Raw genomic sequence first — 27,042 nt, forward strand, 5'->3', positions numbered from 1 at the left:
AGCAGACTTCCCTCAGACACAAGGCACAGACAAAGCACACATCAGTAACACTCATATCCGGTTAAACTTGGATGTGATTTATATGAGGGAAGTCACACAAACACATGCATCTGCGATGGGCAGCCTGCAGTCTTACCTTTGGAACTGCAGCTTGGAATGTGATACTCTTTATGGGTGTTGGCGCTGAGCTCAGCAGTGTGATGACAACGACCAAAAGATCCGGTCTCCCGGGAGGAGGGGCTTTAGCGAAGTGGAACAGAACTCTGAAACCATCTCTGTCGAAGGCTGTGACGGGCGGAACGCTACCTGCAGGTTTAATGGGGGAAAGAAGTTATGCCGGCTGTGCTACAGAGATAGACAACTAGGATCCTGTCCTGCTATTTTGGCCAATCTTACCGGGACTGCAGTATGGGGACTAAAACTGGCCTCTACACCCCAAGCCCTGGAAAGGAAGATTAGAACATCTCTCATCCAGGCCTAACATCTCCTATTGGTATCCAAAGCCCCACCATTGGCAGCCATGCCTTCAGCTTCTGAGGCCTAGCTCAGGAGTTCCGTTCCTAAAATCCTCCACCTCTCTACCTCTCTCTCCTCCTTTAAGATGATCTTTAAAAACTTACCCCTTTGACCAAGCTTTGGTTCAAATGTTCTCAAGTATTACATTTTTTCTGATTACACTCCCATGAAGAACGTTGGGACAATTTACAGCATTGAAGGTGCTATATAAATGCTAGTTGTGGTTGTACCAGTTACTGAAGATGGCTGTAAAGTACATATGAGGAAGGCCACTTGACCATCGGACTGATCCACGGGTGCTCAGTAGGAGTGTCTGACTCCCACTTCCTTTCCTCAGCCCTTTCCAGGTACTGATCTCTGTGTATGTCAAAGGCTGATTGCTGACAATAGCCCTAAAGCTCACTAAGAAAACTGCATCTCCACCATTAATCATTTCGAACACCATTAGATCCCACCCCCACCTGTCAAAACTCATGAGGGTTGTAAATCCCTCTCTATCGATGAACACAAATAGTCCTTCTCATCGCTCTTGTTGCACCTACTTGCTTTGATGCTCTCCAAAGGCACAAAGACATTCTTCAAGGAGAGGTCATTGGTGTCAACTTGCTGGGGATTGGCAGGTGAGGGACTCTGTGGAGCAGCTGAGACAGGCATAGTGTAGAACGACTGGGATGGGGAGTCCCGGCAGAGCCCTGGTGCTTCAGAAGATGGCATTGTCCATTGAGGGAGGAGAGCTGGTGCTGTGAGCTGAGCTGACACCGCAGGAGCGCTGGGATCCATGGCTGTAGCCAGCTGGTGGGTCAGAGCCTGGTTCTGAAGCTCGTTCAGCGTGGGTTTCACTTGTGGCTGGTCCCTGCTCAGATACCGAATAGAATATTGTTATTTTGAAAGGAAGGAGAGATTTAGACCCTTTAATTGTTTTTGGTGCCTTGCTCCTTGAAACTATCTTCGGTTTTGCTAGGAGCTCGGAGACCCACTTCACAAATTGATAGAGTATTGAGGGACCGCCGCACTGTTGGGGGGGCAGTACTGAGGGAATGCCGCACTGTCAGGGGGCAGTATTGAAGGAGTGCGGACAGTCAGGGGTCAGCACTGGGGGAGTGCGGCAAAGAAAGAGACAAAGAGAATGAGAGAGAGCGAGTAAGAAAGAGAAACAAATAAACAAAAGGGACAGAGGGAGAGGAATAGATGGTGGTTCTCACCATCGGAATGGCTGAGCTCGAGGTCCAAGAGATTGTTCCATCAGTGTCCTCCCCAGCAAGTCCAGGCCGGCCAGACCTCTACTCCCATTGGTCGTGGAGCTTGGTACGGTTACAGTCGGAGTTGCTCCCTGCAACATGAGAGACACAGCAGCACACCGAGAATTAAAGGAGAGTAATACATGGACTCTAAGAGGGCCAAACTTTTATATAAGTTCTCTCTGCAGCAAGAAATAGGTTGTGGGAACATTAGGGAGGAGCTCCCTAAACCTTGTGCAGTGTGACACACACATCCATTCACTCAACAAGTCAAGCAAACACGTTAACTCACTCATTATACCCAACACACATTCAGTGTAACAAAGGGTAGGTCATGCAGCAGAGGAAGAGGGAAGTTACCCAGTTCCTTGTTACTTACCTCAAATGTGTTCCAATTTGCAGATCCCTGTGCCTGCTGGATCACTGGGGGGTCATTCAGGTCTGGAAAAGCAATATGCCATTGAGTTACTATACAGTAGCTAGCCACACCCTTCCAAACACTCTGTCCCTCACCAAGGGTGATTTCTCTGGGCACCAATTCATTATTTGATCCAGGATTCCTTGGAAAGGGTGATCAGTGGAGGCAACATCAAGCAATTTCAATCCATGTTTTAGATCAGAGGAAGTTTCTCCGAATAGTCAAAAGGGGAAAAAAAGAGGGAAAGCAGTCAATGATTCTAAAGCTTGGGTGACAAAGGCCAGTCAGCCTAGTTGATCCCATCCCCTGAACACCAACTCTCTCTCTCTCTTCCCACTTACATCACAAATCCACTTAAGATGGCAGACGGGCCCTTGGTTCAATGACTCATCTGAAAGATGGCACCTCCAACACTTCAACACTCTCTCAGTGCCCTGGGAGTGTCATCTTGGATTTTATGTGTGCAAGTATCTGGAGTGGGACTGAACCCAGGATCTTCTGACTCAAATGCAAGTAAGATACAACTCAGTCAAGCATGTTTGACCAATTAAGAGAGAATGGACGTGGCCAAGGTAAGAGACCTTGCATATTGCCAGCAGCAGCATGCTGCAGACTGAGACAGTTGTGTGACTCAGTGCTATTTTATTTAGTTAAAGAGCAGAATGTTACTCACCCAATGACATCAGCTCTTCATCTAGCCAGGTTGGCAGCTGCTTCCTGAGGTCCAGATTCGAGACGGTCCCAGGATTTCTAAAGCCCAACTCCAGATCAGTTAAATCTGCCAGCACGGGATCAGCTTCAAAAATTAAACGACTGAGTTTCAATTCATGATTCCAAAAATCAAGATTTAATTCAGGACCACCTGCACTCTCACTTCTCTATACTCGGCCTCCCACACTCGCAGTCTGAATTCTCTGTCCTCCCACCCAGCCAAAACACTTGCACTCTGTCCTCAGCGTCTCCCCCACACTCTGACCTCTGACTCTGGTCCCCTACACTCACATCTTGACCCCTCTGACTCTGATCTCCCACACTTGCACTCTGACCTCTGACTCTGGACCTCTACACTCGCACTCTGACTTCTTTGACACCGTACTTCATACTCATGCTTTGACCTGGACACTTCACACCTTTTCAACATCGAGTTCAACAACTTTAGATCTTAATCAATACTCTCCTTGGAGCCCTAGCACGAATAATATTGTCATACAAGAATAAGAACTAAGAACTAGGAGCAGGAGTAGGCAATTCAGCCCCTTGAGCCTGCCCCGCCATTCAATATCATGGCTGATCTCATTTCGGCCTCAACACCAATTTCCCGCCCTCTCCCAATAACCTTTCAACCCATTACTAATTAAAAATCTGTCTATCTCCTCCATAAATTTATTCAGCGTTCTGGCATCCATTGCACTCTGAGGTAGTGAATTCCACAGATTCACAACCCTTTGAGAAAAGTTAATTCCTCCTCATCTCTGATTTAAATCTACACCCCTTAGCCTAAAACTCTGGCCTCTCATCCTAGAATGCCCCACAAGGGGAAACATCCGCTCCACGTCTACTTTGTCTATCCCCTTTAGTGTCTTATATACCTCAATTAGATCTCCTCTCATCCTTCTAAACTCTAGCGAGTATAGGCCTAAACTGCTCAATCTCTCCTCATAAGACAAGCCCCGCATCTCTGGAATCAATCTAGTGAACCTCCTCTGAACCACCTCCAATGCAGCTACATCCTTCCTCTAGTAAGGGGACCAAAACTGTGCACAGTACTCCAGGTGCGGTCTCACCAAAGCCTTGTTCAGTTGCAACAACACTTCCCTATTTTCCTACTCTATTCCTTTAGCAATAAATGCCAAAATTCCATTTGCCTTCCTTCTTACCTGCTGCACCTGCATACCAGCGTTCAGCGATTCATGCACGAGAGCACCCAGATCCCTCTGCACTGAAGTTTCTCTCCATTTAAATAATAAGTCGCCTTTTTATTCTTCCGACCAAAATGGATAACCTCTCACTTATCCACGTTAAACTCCATCTGCCAAATTTTGGCCCATTCACCTAACCTGTCCATATCCATTTGTAAATTTCTTATTTCTTCATTACAACTTACTTTCCCACCTATTTTGGTGTCATCTGCAAATTTAGCTATAGTACCTTCTATCCCTGAATCCAAGTCATTAATATAGATTGTAAATAGTTGGGGCCCAAGGACTTAACCCTGTGGCAGCCCACTAGTTACAGTTTGCCATCCAGAAAAAGACCCATTTATCCCAACTCTCTGCTTTCTGTTGGTTAGCCAATCCTCTATCCAAGCTAATATATTACCCCTAACTCCGTGTGATCTTATCTTGTGTATTAATCTTATGTGCGGCACCTTATCAAAGGCCTTCTGGAAGTCCAGATATACTACATCTACAGGATCCCCATTACCCACTTTGCTTGTCACATCTTCAAAGAACTCTAGCAAATTAGTCAAACACGATTTATTCTTCATAAAACCATGCTGACTCTGATGGATTGCATTTTGACTTTCCAAATGCCCCATTACTAATTCCTTAATAATGGATTCCAACAATTTCCCAATGACAGACATTAAACTAACTGGTCTATAGTTTCCTCCTTTCTGCCTCCCTCCCTTTTTGAATAAAGGCATTATATTAGCATTTTTCCAATCCACTGGAACCTTTCCAAAATCCAGGGAATTTTGGAATATTATTACCACCAATGCATCCACTATCTCCGCTGCCACTTTCTTTAAGACCCTGGGATGTAGGCCATCAGGTCCTGGGAACTTGTCATCCTTTAATCCCAATAGTTTGCTCAGTACTTTTTCTCTCATGGTGGTGATTTTTCTAAGTTCCTCCTTCTCTATACCCTCTGCACTACCTGTTACTATTGGGGTGGTACTAGTGTCCTCCACCGTGAAAACGGAGGCAAAATATTGATTAAGCGTCTCTGCCATTTCTGCGTTCCCCACTATTAACTCCCTAGTCTCATCCTCCAAGGGACCAACATTCACTTTAGCTACTCTCTTTCCTTTTATATACTTGTAGCAGCTTTTGCTATCAGTTTTTACATTTTGAGCTAGTTTTCTTTCATAATTTACCTTTGCTCTTTTTATTATTTTTTTAGTAACCCTTGGTTGATCTTTAAAAGTTTCCCAATCTTCCAGCCTGCCACTGACCTTTGCAATTTGGTATGCCTTAGTTTTTGCCTGTATGTTATTTTTAACTTCCTTGCTTAGCCATGGGTGCTTTTTCCCTCTCTCACCATCTTTCTTCCTCTTTGGAATATATTTTACTTGGGGAGGAATTGAATATCTCCTTAAATATCTGCCACTGTTTATCAACTGTCCTACCTTGTAGTCTTCCTGCCCAGTCCACTAGGGCCAAATCTGCCCTCATGCCCATGTAGTTACCTTTGTTTAACTCCAGAACACTAGTGTGGGACTCAAGTTTCTCGCTCTCAAATTGAACTTGAAATTCTAGCATGCTATGATCACTCTTCCCTAGAGAATCCTTTACTATGAGATCATTAATTAATCCCATCTCATTACACAAAACCAAATCCAGAATAGCCTGCTCTCTGGTTGGTTCCACAACATATTGCTCCAAGAAACAATCTCTAATACACTCTATGAACTCTCCCTCGAGGCTACCCTTGCCAATTTAATTAGTCCAGTCTATGTGCATATTAAAATCACCCATGATTATTGCCGTGCCTTTCTTACATGCTCCCAGTATTTCCTGGTTTATACTGTGCCCTACTGCTGAACTACTGTTTGGGGACCGAAAGATTACTCCCACCAGGGACTTCTTTCCCTTGCTATTTCTTATTTCTACCCAGACTGACTCTACATGTGGGAGAATAAAATACATCTACAGGATAACAAAGGGTTAAGTGGTTAAACCATAGTGGAATACTACAACGAAGTCTCCTTGCACCTGTAGCAGACAAACCTGTGCTGTCAGCTATTATGAAGGAAGAAAAACAAGTATCATAATCAAACTACCAAGAGTCCTTGAAACAAAGTTAGGATGTCTGTTATCAGCACATGAGACAGGGCCTAGTCATGCTATCTGTTGTCTGTCCAGATGACTAGTCGCCAGATGGGCTACTCAAGGTTTTGTGTAACTACTCAAGGTTTTTGTGTAATTATAAACTGAGACAGAACAATTGTATGCATGCCAAAGATAAAAGTTCAATGTTATTAATTACGCATGCTTTTACTATAACTATGTGTGTACTCTGGTGCTTCCTCAGAGCGCCGGCTAGCTCCGTTGTATGCTGCTGGGCTCTCCATGATATCATGATTCAATAAAGACTTCCAAGACAAACCTCCTGGGTCTGAGTGTTCACTCCGTTTTCCGCGACACTACATCTTGCTCTCCAGTGCCTATATCATTCCTCACTATAGCACTGATCTCTTCCTTTACTAACAAAGCTACATCACCTCCTTTTCCTTCCTGCCTATCCTTCCGAAACAGAGTACCCTTGGATATTCAACTCCCATACCTGTTCTCCCTGTAACCACGTCTCAGTAATCGCCACCAAATCATACCTATTTATCTCTATTTGCGTTGTTAACTCATTAGTTTTATTCCAAATGCTACGCGCATTCAGATACAAAGCCTTTAAGTTGCCCTATTGTCAATTTTCCCTACTCTTATCTGATTCTTTGGCGCAATATGGCGTTCACACACTCTGTCCCTTCCTTTCACTTTTTGGTAACAATCAGCCTCATCACTAACCTGCACTCTTACCCTCTCCTTAAACTTTGATTTTTTATATTTCCATGCAACTGAACCCTCCCCCCCAATATTTAGTTTAAAGCCCTATCTATTAACCTAGATACGCGATTCGCCAGGACACTGGAGCCCATCCGAACAGAATAGCTCCCTCTTTCCCCAGCACTGATGCCAATGTCCCATGAATTCAAACCCACTTCTCCCACATCAATCTTTGAGCCACGCATTTACCTCTTTTTAATCTTATTGACCCTGTACCAATTAACTCATGGCTCAGGTAGTAATCCGGGGATTATCATCTTTTTGGTTCTGCTTTTTAATTTAGCCCCTAGCTGCTCGTATTCCCTCAGCATAACCTCTTTCCTCGTTCTACCTATATCGTTGGTACCTATGTGGACCACAACAACTGGATCTTTCCCTTCCCACTCCAAGTTCCTCTGCAGCCCAGATAATAACCCTGGCACCAAGTAGGCAACACAACCTTCGGGACTCTCGATCCTGGCTACAGAGAACAGTGTCTATTCCCCTAACTATACTATCCCTGATTACAACTACATTTCTCTTTTCTCCCCCCACGTGAATGGCTCCCTGTACCACAGTGCTATGGTCAGTTTGCTCATCCGCCCTACAGTCCCCACTCTCGTCCACACAGGGAGCAAGAGTCTCAAACCTGTTAGATAAGAGCAAGGGCTGAGGCTCCTGCAGTGCTACTTCCTGGATCCCTCTACCTGCCTCACTCATAGTCACACCCTCCTGGCCCTGACCACTGGCCGAATTTAAAGTAGTTAATCTAAGGGTTGTGACTGTCTCCTGAAACACAGCGTCCAGGTAACTCTCCCCCTCCCTGATGTGTCGCAGTGTCCGAAGCTCAGACTCCAGCTCATCAACTTTGAGCCAGAGTTCCTCGAGCAACCAACATTTGCTATAGATGTGGTCACTAGGAACCACAATGGGGTCCACCAGCTCCCACATCATGCAGCTACAATACATCGTCTAGCCCTGCATCTCTATTTTATTTAATTAGTTTTTCAATTTGTTTTTAAACTTCCTACTGGTCTTTAATTTATCAATCTGTAAACTATTTCTCCTATTTACCTTTAATCTGAAAGCAAGTTAGAATAGAGATTCAAAATACACTTTTTAAAATCAACTGGAACTTGTTCTCTCTGCTGAGTTAAAACTGAAGTGTTAGGCCTCCGACCCTGGGCTCCAGTAGTCACCTTTAATCTGAAATCAATTTAGAATAGGTAGTTCAAACTAGCAGTTACTTACCAACCAATGAACTTACGGTTTTCCTGTGATATTACTCTTTGTGAATATTACAAGAATCCTTTTTTAGCTCCCTGAATATATTTTAAATTAAAAAGAATAAGAAAATACTCCCATTTTCTCTTGGACATTCTGTAACCATTTACACCTCATCTGAACCCATCTATTATTTCCATGCTTGTGCCTTTATCACCTCCTTTTGCCAGTTAATCATTCTGGCCCTCCATAATTCTGTTCACTCCCCCAGCCCAACATTTTCCCAAGCTCTGCATTAAGTTTAAAACTGTTACATCTGGGACACTTTCCCATTCTGGTGAAAGGTCATTGGCCTGAAAAGTTAACTTTGTTTCTTTCTCCACAGATGGTGCTTGACCTGTTGAGTATTCCTAGCATTTTCTGTTTTCATTCCAAGAATTCTTCATCCGAAAACACACAAAAAAAAACACAAAATAAACCTTGGTGAAATCGTGTATTGACGTCTGCCAGTTGCAGTGAGTAGATTGCAGTGAGTAGAAGGCAGGTATCCAGGATTACCTTTGGAAGCTGCTTCTCTTGAGGCCACTCTGTCCTCCTCATGTCCCTCCACTATCTTCTTGTACGAGTTGACCATAAGGGTGAGTGAATCATTGGCTTGTAGAATCTCCACTAAAAAGTTGGGAAAAGAATCAGCATTACTGAGATATCCTTACAACTCCATGATAGAAGAGTGGGAAGCAAAAGATTTCCCTGCCAGAAACAGCAGAAATTTAAATTTGCATAATCCTTTCTTGGTGACACAGCTGATGAAAAGATTTTTCTAATTTTTTTATTCATCCATGGGATGTGGGTGTCGCTGGCAAGCCCAGCATTTTTATTGCCCATCCCTAATTGGTGGTGAGCTGGCTACTTGAACCGCTGCAGTCCATGTCGTATAAGTACACCCACAGTGCTGTTAGGGAAGGAGCTCCAGGATTTTGACCCTGCGACAGTGAAGGAATGGCGATATATTTCCATGTCAGGATGGTGAGTGGCTTGGGGGGCATGTGTCTACTGCCCTTGTCCTTCTAGATAGTAGCGGTCATGGGCTTGGAAGGCGCTGTCTAAGGAGCCTTGGTGAGGTCCTGCAGTGCATCTTGTAGATAGTACACACTGCTGCCATTGTGCGTCAGTGGTGGAGAGAGTGAATGTGGAAGGGGTGCCAATCAAGCGGGCTGCTCTGTCCTGGATGGTGTCAAGCTTCTTGAGCGTTGTTGAAGCTGCACTCATTCAGGCAAGTGGAGAGTATTCCATCACACTCCTGACTTGCACCTTGTAGATGATGGACAGGCTTTGGGGAATCCGGAGGTGAGTTATTTGCTGCAGGATTCCTAGCCACTGACCTGCTCTTGAATTACATAGATAAGAGAAAAGCTGCAGAGACAGGCTACACTAATTCTGAGGGAGCAGAGCAGGTTTACCAGAATCATTCCAGGGATGAGGGATTTTAGTTACAAGGTTAGATTGGAAAAGCTGGGGTTGTTCTCCTTGGAGCAAAGGAGATTGAGGGGAGATTTGATAGAGGTATACAAGATTATGTCAGGTTTGGATAAGGTGAGCAAGGAAACTGTTCCCAAAAGCTGATAGCACAAGGATCAGGGGACACAGAATTAAGCTTTTTGGGCAAGAGGTGCAGAGGGGATGTGAGGAAGAATTTTTTTTATATGCAGCAAGTGGTAGTGACCTGGAAGGTGGTGGAATTGGAAAAAGAAGTGGAAAAGTCAGTGATTTCAAAAGGAAATTGTATGAGCACATGAAGGAAATAAATCTGCAGGCTACGGGAAGCGAGTTTTGGGGGGGCGGGGGGCGAACTGACTGGATTGCTGCACAGAAAGCCAGCATAGATTCAATGGGCTGAGTGGCCTGCTTCTCTGCTGTAATAAATGGCTGGAAACAGATCAGTGAACCTTGTCACCGCTTCCCCACCCGCCCACCCACCACCAGCACCCCCCTCCACCCTGCCCACAATTTGCCCATGCCACAGTCACCGCCCCCCAAACGTACCCAAAGCTTCATCATTATCTATGGTGTCACTTGCAAGTCGAAATAGTGTCGGCCGCAGCTTCTCGCAGCTCTGATACAAGCCCTGTACACAAAGAGCAGGGAACACAGTCAGACTGGAAAAATAGCAGAAACTAACAGATACCAAAGAGCAAGTTACAAATTGGAATCTAGTCAAGAGGTTTGTGTGGTTTGTTTAAAATTGTCACCTTCAATATTTCTATCTGGTCTTCGGGCAAGCCTTCTGTCTGGTACAGGCTCAGCATCTCGCTCAGCAGCTTTGTATTGTTGTGCACTTCCTCGATGGTGTGAATCCTTTTGCTGATTTTCTCAGACTTCTCCTGGTCCTGTGAACAAATTCAGTTTGAGAATTTACTGGGCAACAAATACCTTCAATTACATTCACTTCTTTCTTTCATGAAACCTTCAGCTGTACTCTGAGAGTAGGAGGATGATGCGTGACACAAATCTTCATGAGCGAAACTAAACAGGGAGTGTAGGCTGGCTGTTTTCCTGTGACCACCTTCAGAGGATACACACTTTCCTGGCTGGATTTCATGCCTGGACAAAAAGACTGATAGCAACTGTAGCCTTTGCAGTGCTCCCCTGCCAGGTCCATCAAATATGCATACCAGAACCAACCCTGGGATCCTGAAGCAAGCTTTGTACCCCAGTTAACACAACATTTATCCACTGAACCAAAACCCATTACCTGTATCTCTTAACACCAGCTGAAGGAAATCCCTGTTATAAATATCCAATCAAATTGCTGTGTTATTCTGACTCATTTGAATGAAAGACCTGTCCCCAGGTCCTTCACCCTGCCTCATCACTGCTGGATCAAATGGGTCACAAGATACACATTGTAGGGTTTAGCATGTCAGTGGGGATGCACTGCTGGTTTAGGGGCTCAAACAGAATATATTGCAGGTTAGGGGGTCAATGGGGATACACACCACTGGTTTAAGGGATCATTGGTTCAATTAGCTGCAATTGTGTTTTACCAAAGTTGGAAGGAGGGGATAGTTTGCCAGCCGTTGTGAATGAACTCACCTCTTTGATGACATTCTTAATCAGTCTGTTGGCAGCTTGCAAGTCCTCTGGGTTGTTGCTTTTGATAAGTCTTGCAAGAAGCTGTGGCGACAGAATTTTACAGAAAGGATTTGCTTTTTTTTTTGAGCTCATTTATCACCCAACCCTTTAAATATCACACTTTATTTACATTCCACATTTACAGTAAGATATAATTTTCTGTTGCAGAATTTCTTACATGTTAAAAAAAGCCATAGTCCATTGATTTGTCCAAAATTTACTGACTCACCACCACTCTAATGGTGGGCATTGGGGTAGAAAGAAGAAAATAAAGACTTTACCTCTTATATTTCCCCTTTCATAATCTCAAAGTGAATAAAAAAGTGAGAAAAGGTCAATCAGTAGTGAAAACCAAGATGCAGAGATGCCATCAAGGATGACCAGGTCAAGGTAATGGAGAAGGGAAGAGATTAGGGAGTTGATGTGAAGAGTGGTAATGATGAAGGTCAGGAGAGAGGTGCAATTGAAGGAGTGGAGTTGGGGAAGTTGAGGAAGGTCAGGAGAGAGGTGCAGTCAGAGGAGAGGGGCTGGGGAGTTGAGGAACAGCATGTTGAAATCACAGAGAATGAGAAAGCTGGTCAAACACCTGACTAGGGTGACAGAGCTTCACAAGTGTGTGCTGTAGGAGTGTCTTTTTTTAACCTTTGATTTCTCATCGTCATCAAAAAGTGAGCTCTTCATTCTCGGAGAAGGCGGTGGCAAAGGCTTCTCATCCGGTAACTTAGGGTCTTTCTTTATGACACCTAATGAATGGGAAGACAAAAAACGTAAGGAAGGAAAACCAAATGTTCATAGTAGAATAATAGTAAGAGTATCATATTACTATGCACACCCAGCTATCCACCATCGGAGAAATTGCATGCAGTGCAGAAAGGATGATATTTAACAAGCACACCTTTCTCAAATTGTTCTGTTCTCTTTAGAGAAGATTATACATGGGTTGAGGAAGGAGATTCAATAGAAAGTATATTAAGAGAGTATAGTATGTAGAGAGTATAATAAGGGAGGCTGTACATGGGGTGTAGAACGGGATTCAATGGTTAGATAGAGTTCATGATAAGGGGGATTGTACGTGAGTGTGAGAGGAATCAGCTGCCTTTTTGAGAAGATGTTAAACCGAACTGTCTGCCCTCTTAGATGGACGTAAAAGATTCCACAGCACTATTTCGAAGAAGAGCTGGGGAGCTTCCCTGGTGTCCTCGCCAATACTTATTTGTTAACCATCACCATTAAAAAAAAACAATCTGATCATCATCACATTGCTGTTTGTGGGATCTTGCTGTGTGAAAATCAGCTATCATGCTTAGACATTACAACAGTCACTACACTTCAAAAGTTCATTAGCTGCAAAGTACTTTGGGACATCCTGAAGTTGTGAACGGCACTATAGAAATGCAAGTCTTTTTTTTGTTCTCACTGTGTGCTGAGTCAGTCACGTATTACATACCTTGCTTCTTCAGCATCTGATAGGCATCTCTGATTTTTATTTCACTTGGTAGCCATAGTGTCCAACTGTACAACATTTCTATTATCTTATTCTTCACTTGTTCTGAAGACCACAAGCCCAGGTACTGCAGGGAAGAAAATGCAGATTAAAAAAGGTCTAACTGCCGGGAATGGCAGTCCTGGACACCTTCATTCTCCTAACACTGTCATCCTACATTGTCCTTCAACCGAAATGCACTCACATGGCTCGCTCAGGGAGCTTGTAATGTGTTGGAACAGAGTTGAGGAATCCAGTGATGCAAAGATGTTTAATTTCATGATTCATGTACTTTAGGAAGATGACTTTTAGGTTGGGTACTAGTTTTGATATGGAAGAGAGCGCGCATTTGCATTTTTTGAATAGAGCATTCAAGAAGCGGGGTGAAAACTTCACGCCTATGTAGCAGATACCAAGCCATATGTTTATATTATTAATAAAATTGGTACGATGAAAGAGGTTTCATTGTTAAAAGGTGAAGTTCAAAGAGACTGGTGAGACAATGAGAATTTGAATTCAATCAGTGGCGGTAGGTATAACTTCAGTAGTTCTTGAGTGTGCACAGCACAGGCAATATAAGATCAAAAGGCAGCTGAAAGCCTCCAACTGGCTTCACAGTGAAAGAACCTTATTTTGAATTCGTAAGGTGAAAATGCTTTGCCTGGTGTTTTGGTTAAGTCTATGGGTTGCTGTTGCCTTAATGGAGATTAGTTTGGGAATTTGTTAAAAGTTATGATAGTAGTAACCTGTAGACATGTGTATATATATTTTCACCTGTGTAAATTAATAAAATGTTTCATTTAGTTTAATATAAAACCGTGAGAACTTGTGGTCTGATTCCTGAGTTTAGAGTCGCATCTCAAACAGAACACTTAAAATTATTAGTAATGACAGTTGTTTAAAGTTTCCCTCTGGGATTTTTTTAAGTAACTCCGCTTTACCAACTGCATCGGTCATAACAGAAGGCAAAGGGAGTGATAATGGTTGTAGTAAAGCAGCAAAGAGTTTCTAAAGTAAATGTAAATCCCAGAATAATGAACAGCTTTGTCTGGTAGCAAAATCATGAAAAACAAGATTCAAACCGGCACTTGGCAAAATAAAAACAGAATCAATTGGGGACACAGAGTTCATAGTCTGAAATTGTTGTGCTCAATGTTGAGTCCAGAAGGCTGTAAAGTGCTTAATTGGAAGATGAGGTGCTGTTCCCCATGCTTACGTTGAGCTTCACCGGAAGGCTACAGGAAGCTAAAGACAGAAATGTGAGCGTGAGAACAAGATGGTGAATTACAATGGCATGCAACCAGAAGCTGAGGGTCATGCTTGTGGAGGGAGTGGAGGTGTTCCACAAAGCAGTCACTCAATCTGCTTTTGGTCTCCCCAGTGTAGGAGAGACCGCATTATGAACGACGAATACAGTATACTAAGTTGGAAGTGAACTGAAAGAAGTACAAGTAACTCGCTGCTTTACCTGAAAGGACTCTTTGGGGCCTTAAACAGCGATTGCATGGGAAGGTGCTCTGGGAATGGGACGAGGTGTTGGAGGTAATTCAGGAGTGGGCTAGGGTATCACTGAGGAGTGGACCAGGGTATCACTGAGGGGACAGCCTCTTTGGAATTCTGACAGGGGAGGGAAGGGGTAGGTGTGTTTGGTGCTGGCATCATGCTGGAAGTGAAGGAAATGGCAGAGGATGCTCCTTTGAATGCGGAGGCTGATGGGTGGAAAGGGAGGACAAGGGGAATCCTATCAATAATTACCAGTCAAAGGTTGGTTCATGTTTACTTAAAGGGGTTAGTCAGAGGTGTGAAACAATAAATTACAGATGGTCCCCTCTCTTTGCTTTGTTATGGAGCCAAAGAATCTGGTAATATTGCAGTTGGTCCCATTAGAGGTATAAATTATTCATGTAATTCCCCAGATCAAGGACAGGTTGAAAAACAAATGGGAAGCAAGGGAAATTCTTAAAGTATTCCTAGAATAACTAGGATAATAGTTAGATCAAAGGCACAGGTTTGGAAATTGTGGATGAATGGTTTGAATCTGGGAGATCCCAGGGGTGCTTTGTTGCCATGGGGATAGATTGTCAGGAAGGTACCCTTTTGTGTTGGGTTTCTCAATGTGTTATTCTTACAGACACAGGCAGAGAGACAGAAAACTGCCAGGAATCAGCTTGAGAAGGCAGTGGTATGTCTGCCAGCAGCATAAACAAGAAGCATAGATGCCATTAGGAACCAGGGGTGTTCCTGAGTTGCAGCTACTAAGCAGAAATTGTAAATGGGGCCCATGCTCAAAATGAAAAGTCCAAATTCACAAGGAATTAAAATTGTCAGATCTGCCAGGTAAAACTAGTGAAAGATCAGCAGGGGAACTCTCAAAGACTTCCAGAGCGCTGGCGCTCCAAGTGCCAGACATGGAAACCGAGGAGTAAATGTGAGTTCCCAAGAGTTGTGGTACACCTTTGTTTGATCCCAGAGTGGAAGAACCCTCAAGACTCCGGCAAGTATAGGGGAACTCTTGGGTGGAGTTAAAAAAACACAACAGGAGGTGGTTGGTTAAGATTTTTGGGTTTAAAGAATAAGGGTTCATGAAATATAGTGTCATGAAATACAGTGTCAAATTAGTACTGCTTCGTTTAATTCCTGTACAGTATAAGTTTTTGTTTAAAATGTGAAACCTCGTGGCATAGTTTCTTTCAGTTAAAAACTGGGAATTCAAATTTCTTTTTTTTAAAAAAAAGTTAATGGTCTTCCTCATGATCATAACACCAGGAATGGGAAAGTGTTGACCCCAGGCTATCAGAGAAGGTTATGTCATCTGATAAGGCATTCTCCACTTTTTATGCCACTTCTTGAGGAAAATCCTTTCAACAAGGAATGCATTTGGCAAATTCTGAAGTGGTTGAGGTGTACGGATCAGACCCCATCTTGTGTACCGTGTCCAGTTCTGGGCACCATACCTAGGAAGAATATGTTGGATTTGGAGGGGTTCAGCACAGAATCAACAGAACGATACTGGACAAAAAGGGATAACTTACACAGACTAGGCTTGCATTTTGACACAGCAGTTGGTAAAGACTGTTATTTAAAATCCCAGAGGGAAACTTTAAACAACTGTCATAACCTATATTTTCAATTGGTATGTTTGAGATGCAGCTCTAAATTCAGGAATAAGACTACCAGTTCTCAAGAGGTTTTTATATCAAACTAAATGAGACCTTTATTAATTTACAACAAATTAAACATATATACATGGCTACAAATTACTACTATCAAAACTTATAACGAATTCCCAAATTAATCTCCACCATGGCAACAATAACCTTATCTAGGACTTAACTAGACACCAGGCAAAGCATTTTCACCTTACAAATTCAAAATGTGGTTCCTTTGCAGACAGTTGTAGGCTTACCGCTGTTTTGATGCACATGCCTCTCTGACTTACACACACAAAACCCTCTCAGCTCATACCCAGCCTCTCTATTTGAATGCAAATTCTCATTTTATCACCAGGCCCTTTGAACCCCACCTCTTATAACAATAAAACCCCTTTCATAGTACCAATTTTATTAGTAATATAAACATCTTCCTTGGTGTCTCCTAGCTAGGTGCAAGGTTTCACCCCCAGTCTTTGAATGCTCTATTCAACAAAATGCAAATGTACCTCTACCTAAGGTGGCTCCAAGAGTTGTGAAAGTCAAGGCTATCATGGATTTCCTAGTGCCTACAACAAAATCAGAAGTTTTGAGATTTCTGGGCATGAGTGGGTTTTACTGGAAATTTGTACCAAATTTTAGCCGTGTGGTTGCTCCACTGACTGAACTATTAAAAAACAAGAAGTTTCAATGGACACTGGAATGTCAGAAGTCATCTGATAGTTGAAAACTGTATTAACTACGACACCAGTTTTGGAAGTACCCAATTGTGCCAAGCAATTCAAGTTGGTCGTTGATGCAAGCAATATAGGCATTGGGGTTGTACTGTTACAAGATGACGACACTGGAATTGAAAAACGGATTGGGTATTTTTCACAGAAGCTGAAAGTACAACAGAGAAAATATTCAACAATCGAAAAAGAGACTTTGAGTTTGGTGTTAGCATTGCAACATTTTGAAATTTATGTTGCAAACAATTCATCAGAAACAATTGTTTATACAGACCATAATCCTTTAAAGTTTCTGGACAAATTTAGAGACAAAAGTGCAAGACTTTGCAGATGGAGTCTATTATAACAACCATTTAATCTACGGATTATGCATGTTGCTGGAAGAGAAAATCTGTTCACAGATGCATTATCAAGGGTTTGAAGCTTAAAGGAAAACTGGACATTTTTAAAACCCTGGATTCTGAACTGGAGTGATTTCTGTTGATACCAAGGACTTGTGTATATATAGTTATGTCAATGCATGCATCTGGTAAGGTAATAGTGTCATAAATATAGGAGATAGTGTGAGATGGGTTATTTTTTAAAAATGAAGCTGTCTTTTAGAATTATGATGGTTCATTTTTCAATAAGAGGGATGTCATGAAGCTATTAATGTATATAATGTTATTGGAATTTTTTTTTCTTTAAATAGAGGTATAGTCTGTGGGTTCATCTGTGTGTGTTTTAATTGGATTGAAGCCAGCTAGTCTGGGTACTTTGATGTATACGTTTTGAGATGTAAACAGAGGTAGAGGTACATTCGCATTTTGTTGAACAGAGCATTCAAGAAGGGCGGTGAAATCTTGCACCTAGCTAGGAGACACCAATCAATGTTTATATTACTAATAAAATTGGTACTATGAAAGGGGTTTTATTGTTAGAAGAGGTGGAGTTCAAAAGGCCTGGTGATACAATGAGAATTTACATTCAAAGAGAAGTGCTGGGTATAACAGAAGGAAGTTTTGTGTGTGCAAGGCAGGAGCATGTAACATCAAAGCCTGTAAGCCTACAGCTGTCTGCAAAGGATCCAAATTGAAAGGAACCACATTTTGAATTTGTAAGGTGAAAATGTTTAGCCTGGTGTCTGCTTAAATTCTATGGGTTGTTGTTGCTTTAGTAGAGATTAATTTGGGAATATGTTAAAAGTTATGAAAGTAATTTGTAGCCATGTGTATATGTTAATTTGTTGTAAATTAATAAAGGTCTCATTTAGTTTGATATAAAAACCTCTCAAAAACTGGTGGTCTTATTCCTGAATTTAGAGCTGCATTTCAAACATACCAATTGAAAATATAGGTTATGACAGTTGTTTAAAGTTTCCCTCTGGGATTTTAAATAATAGCCTTTACCAACTGCTGTGTCATAACATTTGATCCCCTTAAGTATAGAAGATTAAGGGGTGATCTAATCAAGATGTCTAAGATGATTAAAGAATTCAATACAGTAAACTATTTCTCTACTGGAGTGGGGGTGATGGAATTCAAGACAAGAGGCGGTACAATCTTAAAACTGGAGCTATGCTGTTCAGGAGTGATGTCAGGAAGCACTTCTTACAAAAGATAGTGGAAATCACAGACAAACTAGGAAAATTGGATAAGAAAGCACTTATTAGCACCATGTTCAAAGTTACAATATTAATCTGGAAAGCATTCTACAGTACCTTTGGAGATAAGACTTTAATAAGATCATTTAAAAATCGATATTTCCCAGCTTCATTCTGAAAACGTTTGCCACAATTATTCATACAGGTCTCCAACACCTGTGGAAAGAAAAGACTACATCATCAAATTCCACACATCAAACCAAAATCATCAGCTACAATCAACTCCACACACATAAACATCAAACCAAAACCATCAGACACAACATATGATGAGAGGTCAATCTGGGGAGAGAGTGAGAACGGTTCATGAGCAAGAAGGCCATGGAACAAATTCCCTGAGGTGGAGTGGTGGTGGGGGAGGGTGGGTTAATGGGAGCAATTGGTATTGATTTATTCAATTTAGATACATCTTTTTCAGAAAATAATATATTTGCATTCAATGTGTGTGTAATTTGAGACACGATGTGTGGTGAGTGTCACATCATTTGGAAGGAACAAGTAACTTTGAACCTATAATTCTCAAAGCTCTCCACCACTGTGCTTTTCTCACCGCTTGCCTGGGTCTGTTGTGAACTAATTAAAAGAGATTGATTGCTGTAATTTTTGAACCCATTAATTGTTGTATCATGTGTCTTACCAGGATGGTAAATGGTGAAATAGATGGACCTCAAACTTCTGTATCTACCATTTCCTATGTTCCTATAACATAATTTTGCATTGAGAGAGACAATGGATGTAGAGGGAATTTTTGTCTGTCTCTGTCCTGAGCTATACCTCCCTGGAGTGTTTAATGAGACATGTAGAGGGCACTTTATTGTGTACCTAAACCTGTGCTGTATATGTCCTGGGAGTGTTTGATAGAATAGTGCCGAAGGAGCTTTAATCTATATCTGAACCTTGATGTACCTGCCCTGATGGGATTCGTATTCAAGTTGTCATGCTGCTGATAATTAAACAGTTCTGTGTAAAGTTATGTGTCCACTACAATCAGTGAATAATCTCACCGTTAGTGCGTACAGTGCCTCCCTTTCTTGTGGCGATTGGATTTTGTGACCCAAAAGACGAGTCGCAATCTGTGGGCTGAAGATAGAGGAATTTACATTTCAATTGTCAGTCTTTCATGTTTTCTCCTTTTGCATTTAATACCTTTCTGTACAGTGCCTTTATGAAGAAGGCAACCCAACATCAGGACCCCTCTCAAACTGTCATCCTGTTACATGTACCCTGATGCTCATATCATAGAATGATATTGCAGAGAAGGAGGCCCAATGTGCCTGTTCCAGCTTTCAATTAGTCCCATTCTTTCCACAGAAAGCTATAAACTTTTCAGTGATCTTGGAATAGGATGATAATGATCTAAACTGCCATGCATGTCTCACAGAACAAGTATAGTCTCTCCTTACGCTGATGTCACTTTAAAAACCAGTCTCCTCTTACCCTTCCAGCTCCAGATTGACCTGATCGCAGAATCCTTTGATGTATTCCCATTTCTCTTCAGTGTTTAGAGGATTGGTAGCTTTATCTTTAAAAGAAATACAAACATTAGAACAAACAGTGCGTGCTGCTGAAGGCTCCACACCTGATGTGTCAACTCTTCTTAACCTCCGCTAATACTGACTGGCTGTCATAGTTTCGAATCTAATCAAGGGGTTTGAGTGTTTTATACCATAGATCGCAAATGGAAGATGACCCCATTTTTCTGTGTCAAAAATCATACCTTTACATATACTTGGCATATAATTCGACCCCCTTTTCAGCTAAGAAATGCTATGCTCACATTAGTAGTCAGCCTCAATTTTTCACCCCAGAAATGCATGTTTTAGTTACCTTATACTGTAGGTCAGCACATTGGATCAAGCAGGCAATACAGCTGTGTTGTGAAGATGTGCGGGAGTTTAAAACACCCCAACACAGACCAGACCATGCACAGCAAACGACAAATAGAAATGGGTCCTCCAGCAAAAAGAATGAAGTACGAAGCTAGTTTGAATCATAAGTCGTAACATTTGCTAACTCATCAAATAACTGTGCTGCAACGAGGGAATTCGGTGCTAGTGAAAAACTGGTGCGAGAATGGGAGACAGAGGAATCCATCCTAAAGAAAATGCTCAAAACCAAATGCACCATCAGAACAGGGACCAGCCACTGGCTTGATCGTGAGAGGCATGTAATGGAATGGGCCCGCAAAAGTCTTTGGATTGGTTGCAACATCATCAGAAATGCAATTCGTGTATAAACGCACCTAAGTGGGCCCAATCAAACCCTTAGTCCAGCCAAGATTTCAGACCAACAGCTAGTTTGTGTAGCCACTTTATGGAATAAAACATTCTAGTGTTGCGACAGAAGACCAAGAGCAAGAGACCTTGATGCGAAAATTACCAGCTTCCAGCAGGTCATCATCAGCAAAAACACATGTACCCATTAAGTCGCATCAGGAACATGAATGAAGCGCCCATGAATTTTAATACGTCCAGCAGCCAAACAGTGGAGTGGAAAGGTTCGAAAACAGTGAAAACGATAGGACCCGAGAAGACAGGATTCACGGTGGCACAAGCCTACATGGCTGACGGAATGAAATTAAAGCCGTGGTAATTTTCAAGCGTAAAATCATGCCAAACATCGAGGTCCCTGAAGGAGTTTTTGTGCATGTCCATGCCAATGGTTGGTTGGGTGGATGAGGATGGAGTGAAATCATCGATCGATAATGCGTTGGCCTGGAGGCCTGTGCAAAAATTGCAGCTCATTAGTGTGGAACATGTTTAGATCCACATAACTTTGGATGAGTGCCTCAACAAGCCATTCGAGGATCTTGTTTGCGCCAAATGGAATAGGTGGATGATTGACAAAGAAAAAACTTTCACAAAGAGTGGAAATGTGTCTGCTGCCCCACTTGATGTTTTGTGAGGTTTAATTACCAAATCGTGGGATCCTATTAATGCACAAAGTGTCATCAGATCGTTCAAAAAAATAAATGGACTATCCAACTCAGTGGATGGAGAGGATCTTTGTTGTGGACGGATGATTCTGAAAGCGAAAGTGCCAAATCTGATCTGATCTGATCTGAGTGGGATCCTTACAATGGAGCCATAGCCAAAGTGACTCAGAATAAATTCAATTAACTCTTTGCATTGGATGCCGACGACAATGAACTTAATGGTTTTAAAACACTTTGATTGTGGTTAAAGGTATCTTTGCACAATTAATTCATTCAAATAACCATGCCACGTTAATTTAATCTGAATTACAGTTTTTTTTTCACATTTCAAAATGGTGGCCACCCACACCAGCAGTTCACATTTTACAGTCAGCGTATAAGTCGACCCCTGTTCTTGGAAGGATTTTTGGAGGCTTCAAAGGTTGACTTGTACACCGTGATCTAAGGTAGAGATATCCAGGAATAAGGAACAGGCTGGGAATCTAATCAAGAGGTTGAGGGTGAGGTGGGGGCATTTAACATTAACATTCTCTCTAAGCTGCACAGGTGCTGCAACTGTGCAGCGTTTTGATACATTCTGCACAGAACAACAAACAAGCTGCACACAAAGAAAAATGAGAGGAAACATTGATTTATATATAGAATAGAGGATACCTGGAAGTAAGTTATAGGCTGGAATCTAATCAAGAGTTCGGGGGGTGTGGGCCACTTGGATATAGGATAACAGATACCCATGAGTTACAGATAGAATACCTGTTTATATATATATATATGATAACAGATACTCAGGAGTGAGTTACATATTAACACAGCAAGATGGGAAGATTGTGGGAACAATGCTGACATATATAAATGTCACTTTGACCTCTGGCTCGGGACATTGGAACTACCCATGGCAGTCTTGTTATTCCATAAGACCATAAGACATAGGAGCAGAAATTAAGCCAATCGGCCCATCGAGTCTGCTCCGCCATTCTATCATGGCTGATAAGTTTCTCAACCCCATTCTCCCGCCTTCTCCCCGTAACCTTTGATCCCCTTACCAATCAAAAACCTATCTATCTCGGTCATAAATACACTCAATGACCTGACCTCCACAGCCTTCTGTGGCAATGAATTCCATAGAATCACCACTCTGTGGCTAAAGAAGTTTCTCCTCATCTCTGTTCTAAAAGGTCTTCCCTTTACTCTGAGGCTGTGCCCTCGGGTCCTAGTCTCTCCTACTAATGGAAACATCTTCCCCACGTCCACTCTATCCAGGCCTTTCAGTATTCTGTAAGTTTCAATCAGATCCCCCCTCATCCTTCTAAACCCCATCGAGTATAGACCCAGAGTCCTCAAACGTTCCTCATACATTAAGCCTTTCATTCCTGGGATCATTCTCATGAACCTCCTCTGGACCCTCTCCAGGGCCAGCACATCCTTCCTGAGATACGGGGCCCAAAATTGCTCACAATATTCTAAATGTGGTCTGACCAGAGCCTTATAAAGCCTCAGCAGCACATCCCTGCTTTTATATTCTAGTCCTCTCGAAATAAATGCCAACATTGCATTTGCCTTCCTAACATTCCAATCCCGAGCTCAGGTGGTCCACAGCGCTCCATCGCGAGGAGAGGACTAACGAAACCTAGATCATTAATAGGACCTGGAGAGGGGGTTGAATTGGGATTCTTCCCACTGGCTTCAGTCTTTCCCATAAATAGGGAGCTCATGGCTGGGCCATTGGGAAACCTCCAAGTGCTCCATTCAATGCAGTTTTTGTTGCTTAAAAGGCCTGGCATTCATAGAGATCATGACCTCAGAATGTGCCAGAGTCTTTACAGCTACTTGTGAAGTGCAGTCAATGTTGTAAGGTAGGAAACCTGGCAACTAATTTGTGCACAGCAAACTTCAAAAGAATTAGATAACAATCAGATATGTTTTAGTGATGTTGGTTGAGGAATATTGTCTAAGACACTGAGAACTCCCCTGCTCTTCTCTGAATAGTGCTGTGGGAACTTTTATGTCCAATTGAGATGGCAGAAAGGGCCTCAGTTCAACGTCTCACCTAAAAGGCACCTCCAACACTACTGCACTCCCTCAGTACTGAACTGGAGTGTCAACCTGGATACAGTATTCATGCTCAGGTGCCTGGATTTGAAGTTGAAACCATGACCTTCTGACTCAGAGATGAGAGTGCCACAGCTGACATCTTCGTACTGGGGGCTTGAACTATTCCCCCAACTCCACTCAAAGCCCGTATGTGACTCATTCAGACAGGCAGATGTCTCATGTTACTTTTGTCAAGAAGTTTGTTTGGGGTGATGGGTGGGTGGGGGCAGGGGGAAAGATCCTCCACTGGAGAACTGTCAGGAATAAAATGTGCAAAAGAATGAAGCAACAAATGTCATCCACCCAACACTTGTTCCTGCAATGCATATTCCTGGTGCCAGCTTCACTTTGGCTCCATGACAAGGTAGCGCTAAATGTGGCACACTACTCCAATAGTGGAACTTTTCTCTGCTGAAAAGATGATTCAGTTAGATCCTCAATGGTTGATTTGTAAACTTGGATAGAATCTGTGCTTGAAGTCTTTAAAAGTTCTGTAATGATTTGATATTTAACTACAATAGGAAAACACAACTTATTCTGTACTATATACATGTGAAGTACATTTACTTGGATTGTATATTAGGTGTTTTCTACTGAAATTAATCCAAAAAACTAAAACAATGTTGCCATAACCAACAGTATAACCCAGTACTTGGAGATAACCTACACAATCCTTGTATGTAACATATATATAAAAAAATTAGCCAAACAAAGATCTCTCCAAAAGATAACGCTTGCTGACGTCAGTGAGGTGCTGTGTCCGGGAGAAACTACTCTATCACAGACAACACAAGAACAGAATTACCTGGAAAAACCCAGCAGGTCTGGCAGCATCGGCGGAGAAGAAAGGAGTTGACGTTTCGAGTCCTCATGACCCTTCAACAGAACTGAGTAATATTAGGAGAGGGGTGAAATATAAGCTGGTTTAAGGTGGGGGGGGAGAGAAGTTGGGGGGGCGGTGGTGGTTGTAGGGACAAGCAAGCAGTGATAGTTGAAGGGTCATGAGGACTCGAAACGTCAACTCCTTTCTTCTCCACCGATGCTGCCAGACCTGCTGAGTTTTTCCAGGTAATTCTGTTTTTGTTTTGGATTTCCAGCATCCGCAGTAGTTTTTTGTTTTAATCTTTTATCTGCTCCAATCACTGCTTGCTTGTCCCTACAACCAACGCCCCCCCCAACCCCAACTTCTCTCCCCCAACCCCCCCACCTTAAACCAGCTTATATTTCACCCCTCTCCTAATATTACTCAGTTCTGTTGAAGGGTCATGAGGACTCAAAACGTCAACTCTTTTCTTTTCTTCTCCGCCAATGCTGCCAGACCTGCTGAGTTTTTGCAGGTAATTCTGTTTTTGTTTTGGATTTCCAGCATCCACAGTAGTTTTTTGTTTCTATCACGGACAGATGGCCCTGTGCTTATCTTGTGACTCCACCCATGATTTCCTGATCAGCCAATTTCTGTAACCACACTCTGTGTTACTGCAATTCTCAGATCACTTCCTTTATCAGAAAGGCACAGTAGTAACATTTTAAAATGAGACCTTTCCACTGCGCCTCCCACCCCACCAAATCAAAAAGAGCAGACGATCACTCAAAAATAAATTCTCCAAGATAATTTGAGAGTGAAACTCTTGGGCCAATGATCATGTCACATTCTGTAGGCACAAAGATTTGCACAATTCAGGGCTATGACAGGTTAACGTACAGGCTGACAGGGCACCAGCTGGATATGCCTCCAACCCCCTGGACCATACATAGCAGGAAAGCTGCATGGAACTATTGGATCAGTTTAAGGGTAATATGTCATGATGATTTATTTAACTATTAAGACAATGTAAACATGCTCGAGGTCATTTTCTTCCTGAATTTTATTAAGTGTTGCTGGAGGCCTTATAGGAAATGTTTTTCTAAACGCAGGGAGTGGGGTTTGCTGCATTTCACTATTCTATCAATGCCCAGTTCATATCCGGGTACCCTCTCTGTGACTTTTTTTTTAGGGTTGGCCACAACTCAGTGGGTTGTACTCTCACCTCTGGATTAGGAAGGTGATGGGTCCAAGCCCCACTCCAGAGACTGGAGCCCATAATCCAGGATGACATGGTCGTACAGTACTGAGGAAATGCTGCACTGCTGGAGGTGCCATCTTTCATATGAGAAGTTAAATTGAGGCCCTGTCTGCCCTCTCCAATAGATGCAAGGGCTACTCCCCATGTCGTGACCAAAATTTATAATTACACCAATATCACCGAAACAGATAATGAACATGTTTCTGTTTGTGGGAGCTTCCTGTGCAAGCCTTTTCCCCTAAATAGTCCCCCAGGGAACTTCAGCCAGCAGTGGGGAGCCAGGCAGTTGGTCAGTGGGTCACACACTCCCCCTCTATTCACGGGCTCGGAGCCAGGCTCGCCTCCTCCTGTCCAGTTGCTTTTACTCTAAAATTAACTCAAAGCTCCTGATCCACAGCCAAGTCGCTCTCCCCAACCGCCTGAACTCAGGTCTGGGTCTGGGGCCCCGTCACACCCCCCCGGGGGCCCCGCTTCCCCCCGCCCCCGGGACGGGGGCCCCGTCACCCCCTCGCCCCCGGGACGGGGGCCCGCACTCACTCAGCCACGACTCCAGAGTATCTCCCTCCTCCGCCGCCATCTCTCCGGCTCCTCCCCGAGCGGCCTCGCGAGAACAAACACCGGCTCTTTTAAAGTGACAACCCAGATCCGACCTGGGAGGGGATAGACCAGGGGAACGGGGATATGGGGGAAATGGGGATATGAGGGTTCAGGGGTATGGGCAATGGGGATATGAGGGTTCAGGAGTATGGGCAATGGGGATATGAGGGTTCAGGGATATGGGGAACAGGGATATGGGCAATGGGGATATGAGGTTTCAGGGATATGGGCAATGGGGATATGAGGGTTCAGGGATATGGGGAACAGGGATATGGGCAATGGGGATATGAGGGTTCAGGGATATGGGGAAAAGGGATATGGGCAATGGGGATATGAGGGTTCAGGGGTATGGGCAATGGGGATATGAGGGTTCAGGGATATGGGGAACAGGGATATGGGCAATGGGGATATGAGGGTTCAGGGATATGGGGAAAAGGGATATGGGCAATGGGGATATGAGGGTTCAGGGGTATGGGCAATGGGGATATGAGGGTTCAGGGATATGGGCAATGGGGATATGAGGGTTCAGGGATATGGGCAATGGGGACATGAGGGTTCAGGGGTATGGGCAATGGGGATATGAGGGTTCAGGGATATGGGGAACAGGGATATGGGCAATGGGGATATGAGGGTTCAGGGATATGGGCAATGGGGATATGAGGGTTCAGGGGTATGGGCAATGGGGATATGAGGGTTCAGGGATATTGGTAATGGGGATATGAGGGTTCAGGTAAATGGGGAACAGGGATATGGGCAATGGGGATATGAGGGTTCAGGGATATGGGGAAAAGGGATATGGGCAATGGGGACATGAGGGTTCAGGCGTATGGGGAACAGGGATATGGGCAATGGGGATATGAGGGTACAGGGGTGTGGGCAATGGGGATATGAGGGTTCATGGATTTGGGGAGCATGGATATGGGGATATGAGGGTACAGGGGTGTGGGCAATGGGGATATGAGGGTTCAGGTAAATGGGGAAAAGGGATATGGGCAATGGGGATATGAGGGTTCAGGGGTATGGGCAATGGGGATATGAGGGTTCAGGGATATGGGCAATG

General features: G+C 43.2%; 1 protein-coding gene across 3 annotated transcripts in view; it reads right to left on the bottom strand.

The window, feature by feature from the left end:
* The window catches only part of LOC144690705 (ADP-ribosylation factor-binding protein GGA1-like), a 34,462-nt gene extending 8,432 nt beyond the window's left edge, over positions 1 to 26,030 (bottom strand). For 2 of the 3 annotated variants that reach the window (XM_078558460.1, XM_078558459.1), the window contains exons 1-15: positions 25,923 to 26,030; positions 19,734 to 19,818; positions 19,301 to 19,376; positions 18,354 to 18,452; positions 12,739 to 12,862; positions 11,934 to 12,034; positions 11,253 to 11,333; positions 10,409 to 10,546; positions 10,203 to 10,284; positions 8,718 to 8,828; positions 2,846 to 2,968; positions 2,134 to 2,195; positions 1,719 to 1,846; positions 1,055 to 1,369; positions 137 to 302 (exon numbers count right to left, since the gene is read on the bottom strand). In XM_078558460.1, coding sequence (XP_078414586.1) covers positions 137 to 302; positions 1,055 to 1,369; positions 1,719 to 1,846; positions 2,134 to 2,195; positions 2,846 to 2,968; positions 8,718 to 8,828; positions 10,203 to 10,284; positions 10,409 to 10,546; positions 11,253 to 11,333; positions 11,934 to 12,034; positions 12,739 to 12,862; positions 18,354 to 18,452; positions 19,301 to 19,376; positions 19,734 to 19,818; positions 25,923 to 25,962 — 1,731 coding nt within the window. In that variant the 5' untranslated portion in view covers positions 25,963 to 26,030. The remainder of the gene's footprint in view (positions 1 to 136; positions 303 to 1,054; positions 1,370 to 1,718; positions 1,847 to 2,133; positions 2,196 to 2,845; positions 2,969 to 8,717; positions 8,829 to 10,202; positions 10,285 to 10,408; positions 10,547 to 11,252; positions 11,334 to 11,933; positions 12,035 to 12,738; positions 12,863 to 18,353; positions 18,453 to 19,300; positions 19,377 to 19,733; positions 19,819 to 25,922) is intronic. The other variant, XM_078558461.1, reaches the window with a different exon arrangement.
* Positions 26,031 to 27,042: the final 1,012 nt, after the last annotated feature.

This window comes from Cetorhinus maximus, chromosome 15 (assembly GCF_964194155.1).
Source record: "Cetorhinus maximus chromosome 15, sCetMax3.hap1.1, whole genome shotgun sequence".
Lineage (NCBI taxonomy): Eukaryota > Metazoa > Chordata > Chondrichthyes > Lamniformes > Cetorhinidae > Cetorhinus > Cetorhinus maximus.